This window comes from Gobio gobio, assembly GCF_949357685.1.
Source record: "Gobio gobio genome assembly, chromosome: 17".
NCBI lineage: Eukaryota > Metazoa > Chordata > Actinopteri > Cypriniformes > Gobionidae > Gobio > Gobio gobio.
This window is the reverse complement of record NC_137110.1, coordinates 44,251,789-44,260,696: the sequence shown is the minus strand read 5'-3', so window position 1 is coordinate 44,260,696 and position 8,908 is coordinate 44,251,789. Positions and strand designations below refer to the sequence as shown.

General features: G+C 38.6%; 1 protein-coding gene across 1 annotated transcript; it reads left to right on the top strand.

The window, feature by feature from the left end:
• Window positions 1-328: 328 nt before the first annotated feature.
• Window positions 329-8,908, top strand: obi1 (ORC ubiquitin ligase 1). Its single transcript, XM_079840357.1, has 6 exons — window positions 329-512; window positions 1,231-1,366; window positions 1,501-1,592; window positions 5,545-5,766; window positions 7,086-7,174; window positions 7,375-8,908. Exons 1-6 carry the CDS (start codon window positions 441-443, stop codon window positions 8,486-8,488), a joined length of 1,725 nt encoding a protein of 574 aa, XP_079696483.1. The 5' UTR covers window positions 329-440; the 3' UTR covers window positions 8,489-8,908.

Below are 8,908 nucleotides of genomic sequence, written 5' to 3'. Positions count from 1 at the left end.
TCAGGCATTGATCATTTTGCCATTGAAACGCATAGTTCCCAGTCAGAAGACGTGACCAGCTCCGAGTAGAACGTCACGTGGTGTTATCATCTCGAAAGTACGGTAATTACACGTGAACCTAGCATTTGTTGTTGCTGTTGGTAACTGAAGGAATCGTTAAAAGTAATGTTTTTAGCAGTAAATATGATATACTAAGACACGGAAGAATTAATTGAGCGACAATACATTCTATGAATACAACACGTTGCTTCATAAACGCATTAATGACCACAATCTTTAACATTAACCACAGTGAGAATGTAAAGTAGTCTGACTCAGCGGCAGACGCGTTTCGCTGTAGTTTAGTACTCTGCGCTTGCCGTAGTCGCGTGCGCTGCTCGTTACTTTGTTTCTGTTGGAGGGAGTTTTAGATCATGTTTCTCATCTCTGAGGACTAAATCATGGCGCAAAGTTTTCAAAACGTCACTCTTTCATTGACTTTACCGATATCCTGCCAGATTTGCCTCGGAAAGGTAACACACTTTTAATACACTTAGTTGAAATGCACACGACAGGAGTTAAAGAGAGTCGTGCAGTGAGCGCGTGAACTTCATGTTTGTTGCATCTCGGTCTTTAAATTAAAGCCTTTTACTATAATACACTTTTATTATCTATCAACGAAGAGTCTGTGTAAAAATGGGTGCATATGAAAGATAATAACGTTTCTATAATTCAAAACAGCGACAGTTTTCCTACAGCAGAGCACCAACTATGGGGCCCTTCTGATTTTGTTTTCTCCCAAAACACAAAATATCAAGAACGACCATTCCAGCACTTACCTAAACACTGTGCACTTCTTCATTTGATGTAGTTCATGAATCCCTGAAATAACCACACATGGTGAAGTCAGATAAAATGGACCAGATAAGGCAGGAACGTTATAGAGATAGTTCACCCAAAAAAAATGAAAATGCTATAATTTACTCGCCCTCAAGTTGTTCCAAACCTGTATGAATTGATGGCCCCCATTGACTTACATAGTCAATGCTGCCCATCAACTGTTTGGTTACCCATGTTCTTCAAAATATCTTCTTTTGTGTTCAGCAGAAGAAAGAAACTCATACAGGTTTGGGACAACTTGAGGGTGAGTAAATGATGACAGGATTTTCATTTTAGGGGAACTGTCTCTTTAATGTTAACAGTCATGATGTTGCATTTACCTTTTGGTTTGCTCTGATCCACACTTCAAAGGTGCGTCAGCCGGTCATTTGTTGCAACAACCATGTGTTCTGCTCCAACTGTATCAAAGTTTGGCTGGAGAAGAGCAGTCAGTGTCCCACCTGTAGAGTGGCCATCACCCCAGAAAACCCCTGCAGAGAAATCATTGGTAATGTCAACAGACCTACAGTCATATCTTATTATTTTTCTAATGTACACTATAGAACTTTGTTTGTTTTTTCGGTAAGATGAGTGTGATTTAAATATCTCTCTTTCTCTCCCTGTGTGTGTTTATGCTCACAGGCGCCACAACTGACAGTGAATCCAATGAGGGCTCTTCTGTGAAGAGACGACTCAGAAAGACTCGAGGGGAGTTGCTTTTGCGAGAATATGAGGTATTTTTGCTCAAAGACCCGACGAAATGGTTTTGATGAATACAAATTTCTTTCCTGTGTTGATGTTTCTTATTTCATTTAGAGTGGAGTACCCTGTTACAACATTTGAGTCCATCCCACAAAATTCTGCCGATTTTCCTCCAAAATCAATGCAGAAAATGTAAAAAATATTCTCATAGCTAACAGAGTTGAACTGCTAAACCACAAGACTCCAAATTGGATTTTTAATGTGATCTTTAACACGTTTTAGTACACTTTCCGGCCAATAAAAGTCACTGATTTAAATGCTTAAGAGTCTATGACTGAATCATTACTGCAGTGATTATGTTTCTAGCATGTTATGTTTGGCAACAGTTCTTTTAAGCCTAATTGATGGAGTGTCTAGGTTTTCATTTCTTAAACAACCTGTAGGAAGACACATTTTGGCCATATTCCAGGATGACAAGGGAAGGGGGAAGGGGGGGGGGGGTATTCACGTGCCATGCCCCCCAAACGAGTTACTGTGCCCCCTACTTACCCCTCTTCCCTCCCTGCTGAACGTGAGCGAAAGTGAAAGTGAAGTGTGTGAGCATGCATTCGAAAGCGATTACAAATGCATGAAATGCACACATGCTGGTTGAGCGTGGTAAAGTTAGTTTTAGGTTCAATATTAGCCGGGCATTAATTTTCCCTTATTTTTTATTTTAATTATTTTAAATTTGCCCTGCATATTTACACCTGAGAATGCTTTGACGCACTACCATAATGATGCCTAAGGGAGCGTCTGCCAATTCCAACAACTGCTTTCGAAACTTTTATAATTTGTATGAATTCAAATGTATTGTAAAATGTATTTCATGTATTTACAGCAGACATTTTTTTAAATAAAAAATTACTGTAATTCACCAAAAGGGTTTTTGGTGACTTACTACTGGTTAATAATGCAAAGTCTCGAAGTCTGTAGTAAGTCAGTCTGGTCACTAGGAACTGAATTAAAAATAAATTAAGAAATGAAAAAGAACGAAAGTAAAGCTACACACTCCATCAATTAGGGTTATAAGAACTGTTGCCAAACATATACAAGCTAGAAACATAATAATCACTGCAATAATGATCCAATCATAGACTCTTGAAGGGTTAGTTAACCCAAAAATGAAAATTCTCCCATTATTTACGCACCCTCATGTTGTTCCAAACCCGTAAGACCTTCGTTCATATTCGGAACACAAATGAAGATATTTTTGTTGAAAGCTGATGGCTGAGAAAGGCTTCAGACAGGCCTCCATTGGCATTCAGTACATTGACACTTCCAAGATCCATGAAAGGCACTTAAAACGTCGTTACAAAGTCTATCTCACCACAGTGGCTCTACAATAATTTTACAATGCGACGACAATAGTTTTTGTGCGCAAAAAAAATCAAAATAACACCTTTATCCAACTTGTTCTCGACTTCCGTGTGTGCCTCCACGACGCATGCGCGAGAATATGACGCAGATCCGGCGTTCGGACATATGACCCAGAAGCGATTTGTTTACGAGCAGAGGAAGACGCGCGTGTCTAAGCTGTTGGATTTTACATTGATCGTGCTTTAGGTCTCGGCGTAGTGCTCAAAATGGGGCTTAAGTGTCTATTTCATCGATTCCCGAACGCCGGCGCTACGTCATATCCTCGTGCATGCGTCGTGGAGGCACACACGGAAGTCGAGAACAAGTTGGATAAAGGTGTTATTTTGATTTTTTTTTTTTGCGCACAAAAACTATTGTCGTCGCATCGTAAAATTATTGTAGAGCCACTGTGGTGAGATGGACTTTGTAACGACGTTTTAAGTGCCTTTCATGGATCTTGGAAGTGTCAATGTACTGAATGCCAATGGAGGCCTATCTGAAGCCTTTCTCAGCCATCATCTTTCAACTAAAATATCTTCATTTGTGTTCCGAATTGTGTTCCGTCTTACGGGTGTCCAACGACATGAGGGTGAGTAATTAATGACAGAATTTTCATTTTTGGGGGAACTAACCCTTTAAAATCGTCCATGTGACTCCAGTGGTTCAACCTTAATTCTATGAAGTGACGAGAATACTTTTTGTTTGCAAAAATCAAACAAAAATAATGACGTTATTTAACAATTTCTTCCTGTCTGTGTCAGTCTCCTTCGCAGTTTACGTTGGCCAACTCCTGCGGCAGCATCACATGCATGCGTCGCGGTGCTCACATGAACAGCTTCGGCCAATGGTAGCTGGCTTTCTGGTGTAGCTCTGACCAGAGCCATATAGAGAGAGAGTTGCGACAACGGAAGTTCAAAACGCTTGATAGTCACGTGATTCATGTAGACCTCGAATAGTTCCAGGAAGTGCTTTGACGGGCAATTCAAATTGATAGTCACAGTGACAGAACTGCGCTTTTTGGTAATTAATAGTCAATAAATGCATTGATTTTCAATAATTTTATTACACATCGACATGTGTATGTAGCATGAGTGTGTAGTTACAGCGATGTTGTTTTTAAAATATATATTTTTTTAATGATGAATAATCTACACAAGCAGGCTTTAATGTACAAGTTATTTTGATTAAAATGTGCTGATCATTTAAAATCTTACTGATTAAACGTCTTACCTTTTAAAAGTGCATCACAAACGGTCTGTTCTGCTGTTCTCTATGGCGCGGCTGCTACTTCCGGGAACTATTGAGAGTCTCCGCGAGCCGCCATTGCTGTAAAAAAAACCGTTCCATTGGAGTCTATGGAGTTGTCGCAACTCTCTCTCTCTATGGCTCTGGCTCTGACATAACTCGGAAGTGCTGTTCTGTATTTACTACGTCAACAGCGTAGGAGACTTAACACAGTCGTGAAGATATTGTTGAATTAAGTCCTTATTTTTGTTTGATGTTTGTGCACAAAAAGTATTCTCGTCGCTTCATAAAATGAGGTTTAACCACTGGAGTCACATGGACTATTTTAACGATGTCTTTACTTCCTTTCAGGGCCTTAGAAAAGTGTTAAATAAATAGCTGTCTATGGAGGGGCCTGAGAGCTCTCAGATTTAAATGAAAAATATCTTCATTTGTGTTCTGAAGATGAATGAAAGTCTTACGGGTTTTGAACGACATGAGGGTGAGTAATTCATGACAGGATTTTCATTTTTGGGTGAACTAAACCTTTAATTTTCCCATGCCACTGTTCTATAGAGTTGGCAGTCTTACAAAGAAATCAATAACACGATTAGTTTTAACAGTATGCAACCATTGAATATCAACACGAAATATTCATTCAAAATAGCTGCGTATTATACCTGAGAATGCTTTGACGCACTACCATCATGATGCCTAAGGTAACGTCTGCCAATTCCAACAACTGCTTTAAAACTTATAATTTGTATTAATTAAAATGACTTTTAAAAACAGACTTTTTCAAATTCCAAAGCTTGTAGTAGGTTCGTATTGGTAAGACTGACTGCATTCATGTATGTACAGTAGACAATTATTTTCAGAAAAATTACTGTAAGTCACCAAAAGTGTTTTTTCATGTTCCAGTGGTTGTAGGATGTTCCTAGTGACCAGAAAGACTTACTACATGTGAAATTGTGCCAATACCTCCCATGTATTTACAGCAAACAATTAATTTGATAAAAAATGACTATTTCACCAAAAGGTTTTCTGGTGGCTTACTACAGGTGAATAATGCAAAATCAGTCTGGTCACTAGGAACTGAATGAAAAGGAAATTAAAAAGGAAAAAGAAATTTAAAGCTACAAACTCCATCAATTAGGAGTATAAGAACTGTTACCAAACATATAACATGCTAGAAACATAATAATCACTGCAGAAATTATCCAATTATAGACTCGTAAGCATTTGCCTATTTAAATCCAAACAGCAGTTTTTTTTTTTGGCCAGGCAGTGTATAACGTGCCTGCAAAAAATGGACCTAGCTCTGCAACGAAAGCCAGAATTTATGAATCATCTGTCTTACAGGATGAAATCGAAACCCTCTTGAAAGAGAATGAGGACTTGAAAAGCAAAAACCTGAGCCTTGAGATGCAACTTAAGACGGCTCTGGAACCGAGCACAGTCTTGGTTTCTCAGAGTGAAACTGGTACTGTTGACCTGAGCGCTCTGGAGGAGTCGGCCAATAAGCTGAGAGCTGCCAATGACCTCTACAGGAAGGTCAAACAGGACCTTGAAAGGCTGAAGGAAGTATGAATTGGAAATTTTTCTTCTTTTTTTTTTTAAATATGACCAAAACCTAGAAATATTGCCCCATAATTTTGCCATTTTGCAATCTGCATTGACTGTATTCACATGGTCATATAAACTGTAGTTGTAGTGTTATTTTCAAATCATCTATTGTCAGTGGATGAAAATGTTCTGTTTTCAAATATTTTGTTGTACATTATGAGGAAACATGTCAAATTAAATGTAGTTTGTTTTTTTTTTATGTGAGAAATTGTCTAATTTGCTATCAAACTATTTTATACGTATTTTTTGCATTACTTGAGTTACTCTCTAAACATCAGCATTGGTATCAGTTGTTGAAAAACCCTTATCGTTCGTATCATATTACTGTTTGCAATGGCTAGGTGCTTGGTCCACATCTAAATCTGGAAACATTACCGCAATTATTTGATGATAAATACAGAAAAACAGTACTATTGTGAAATATTATTAAAAGTTAAAATAATGGTTTTCCATTTTAATATACTTTAAAATATAATTTATTTCTGTGATCAAAGCTGAATTTTCAGCATCATTACTCCAGTCTTCAGTGTCACATGATCCTTCAGAAATCATTCTAATATGCTGTTTTGATGCTTGTTATCAATGTTGGTGAACCTGTGATACTTTTTTCAGCATTCATTGATCAATAAACATGTAAAAAGAACAGTATTTATAAAAAATATAAATATTTTCTAACAATATACATTTTTACTATCACTTTTAATCAATTTAACACATCCTTGCTGAATAAAAGTATTAATTTCTTTAAAAAAATTCAGAAAAATTACCCCAAACTTTTGAACAGTAGTGTATGTTGTTAGAAAATCTCTATTTTAAATAAATGCTGTTCTTTTTTTTTCTTTTTTTTTAAAACTTTTTATTCATCAAAGAATCCTGAAAAAAATAATGATAATAAATCAGCATATTAGAATGATTTCTGAAGGATCATGAGACACTGAAGACTGGAGTAACGATGCTGAAAATGACAGGAATACATTATATTTTAAAGTATATTAAAATAGAAAACCATTATTTTAAATTGTAGTATTTCACAGTATTACTGTTTTTACTGTATTTTTTTTACCAAATAAATGCAGGCTTGATGAGCAATAAGAGACTTTCAAAAACATCAATAATAGTAATGTATCTAAACTTTTGACCGGTACTGTATGCTTTCCTCTGCATTCCAGATGAATTTTCACTGACCATTGGAAATATGGGAAAGGGCATTATTTGTGTTCTGTGCTTAACAATAAAAAAAGCAACTATTCTGAAAGCAACATGCTTCTTTCCCTCAGGCTAACAAAACTCTGCGGTCCCAAAATTTCGACCTAATCCAGGAAAATATGCGCTTGAAAGCTGAAGTGGACAGCAGATCTCCTCAAAAGTAAGCACAATGTTCATTATGCAGTGTTGGTGAAGTGTGCTGACTTGCATTTTCTGTTAGATTAAACACTGACAACAACAAATAAATTATTCATATATATATATATAATTTTTTTAAATTTATTTACTGTATGGATAATTAGACAGTTTTAGTATTTAGTAACAATTGATTTTATTTGTGGTTTGTGTTTTTACATTAAGGTTTGGCAGGTATACAGTCGCAGCTCTCGAGGCTAAAATTCATCAGTATGAGCGGGACGTGGCCCAGCTGAAAAGAGCTCTGGAGCGCAGCGATAAATACATCGAAGAGCTCGAAGCCCAGGACCAGAGGGATGGCCCTAAGTCCGAAGAAGGTGTTTGTTCAAACGCTGCCTCTGGAGGGACTCAAAACGGAGGGATTGGAAGAATTGCCCTGATGCGAAGGAGCCTGAGTGAAATGGAGGAAACTTCTGTTTGCACAGACCTGGACCGAAAGTGTTCAGAGCTTCCCAACAACCACGGGCACCTCCTGACAACATCTGAAGTGTGTTTTCTAGCAGGGCCCTTGACTCCGCAGAAGGATGGACTCAAAGATGTTACGGTTCCCTCTACACCCTCCTCCGCTCTCAGATCTCTGAGCTTGAAGAGTCCTGCGGTTTGTAGTGACCGAAAGTTAGGTCTCAAACCTCTCACTTACCTGAGAAGACTCAGTTTTGATGATTGCCAGGGCCCAGCCTGCTCATCCTCAATCAACCAAAGCCCAGGATCCTTCCAAGGCAACAAAGGCGCTCCTTTCAGTCAGAAGACCACTGTGAATTCCGACAGAGAGGTTTTGTGTGGAGGCTGGATGGACTGCGGACCCGAGCTGCCTTGTCTGGATGAAAACAGAGAGAAGTTCAAGCAGTCCGAGGACCCTACGGGCAACAGTGAGGCTTGTATGGATGCAGCGTACCTAGATAAGATCTCTGAGCTGGACTCTATGATGGCTGAGGGTGAGAGCTCCAGCAGTCAGGTCTCTCACCTTCCCCGAGCATCATCCTCATCCTCATCCTCATCCTCGCGCTCTCCAGACTTTGATGCCACCCAAATACCAGAACTGGATTTCTGTAGCAACCTCTTGGCTGATCCTGGAACAGCAAAAGAGCACCAAACCACATCTTTGACACCGGAGACCACCCGTTGCGATGCAGCCACGGCTTCTGGGGAGGAAGCGCCAATCGTTGAGTTCAGTGGCGGAGCTGGGGTTATGGTGGAAAATCCTGGCCAGCCCACCAAACGCAAGTGTCCCACAGGATTGTCCATCTCCAGCCCCTCCAAACTCTCCAAACTAAAGTAGAAGCAGAAACATTTCAAGTGTTTTCCAGCATGATCTTCCAGCATGATTTCTATGACTCCTAGTTCAAAAGCCTTTCTTTTCCATCAGGGCTTTTTACTACAAATTTGCCTCACTGTTCATTATCATGACAGCAGTGTGAGCTGGATGATGTTACTGAATGATATAAAAACCGTTTCAGTGTCCTGAGGGGGATGAGGTGTTACATTACACTTTTCTCTTGAAATTAAACATATTTTTTCCCCCCATCAAATTTCAGTGTTTCTGTGGTTGTACAGAATTACCTGGCATTCTGAATAAATCCCATATTTAAACTGTGAAAACAATAAATGCTATTTGTGCACACAGAGTCATTTTCCAGATATTTTCGTAAATGTTTTCTTACCTGGGTGTTATCTAAATAAAAATATTGCTGTTGTCTAC

Coding starts and splice junctions, on each gene's coding strand:
- obi1 (XM_079840357.1), top strand. CDS start 441: ATGGCGCAAAGTTTTCAAAACGTCACTCTTTCATTGACTTTACCGATA. Junction 1,367..1,500: donor CCCCTGCAGAGAAATCATTG/GTAATGTCAACA, acceptor TTATGCTCACAG/GCGCCACAACTGACAGTGAA. Junction 1,593..5,544: donor TGCTTTTGCGAGAATATGAG/GTATTTTTGCTC, acceptor TCTGTCTTACAG/GATGAAATCGAAACCCTCTT.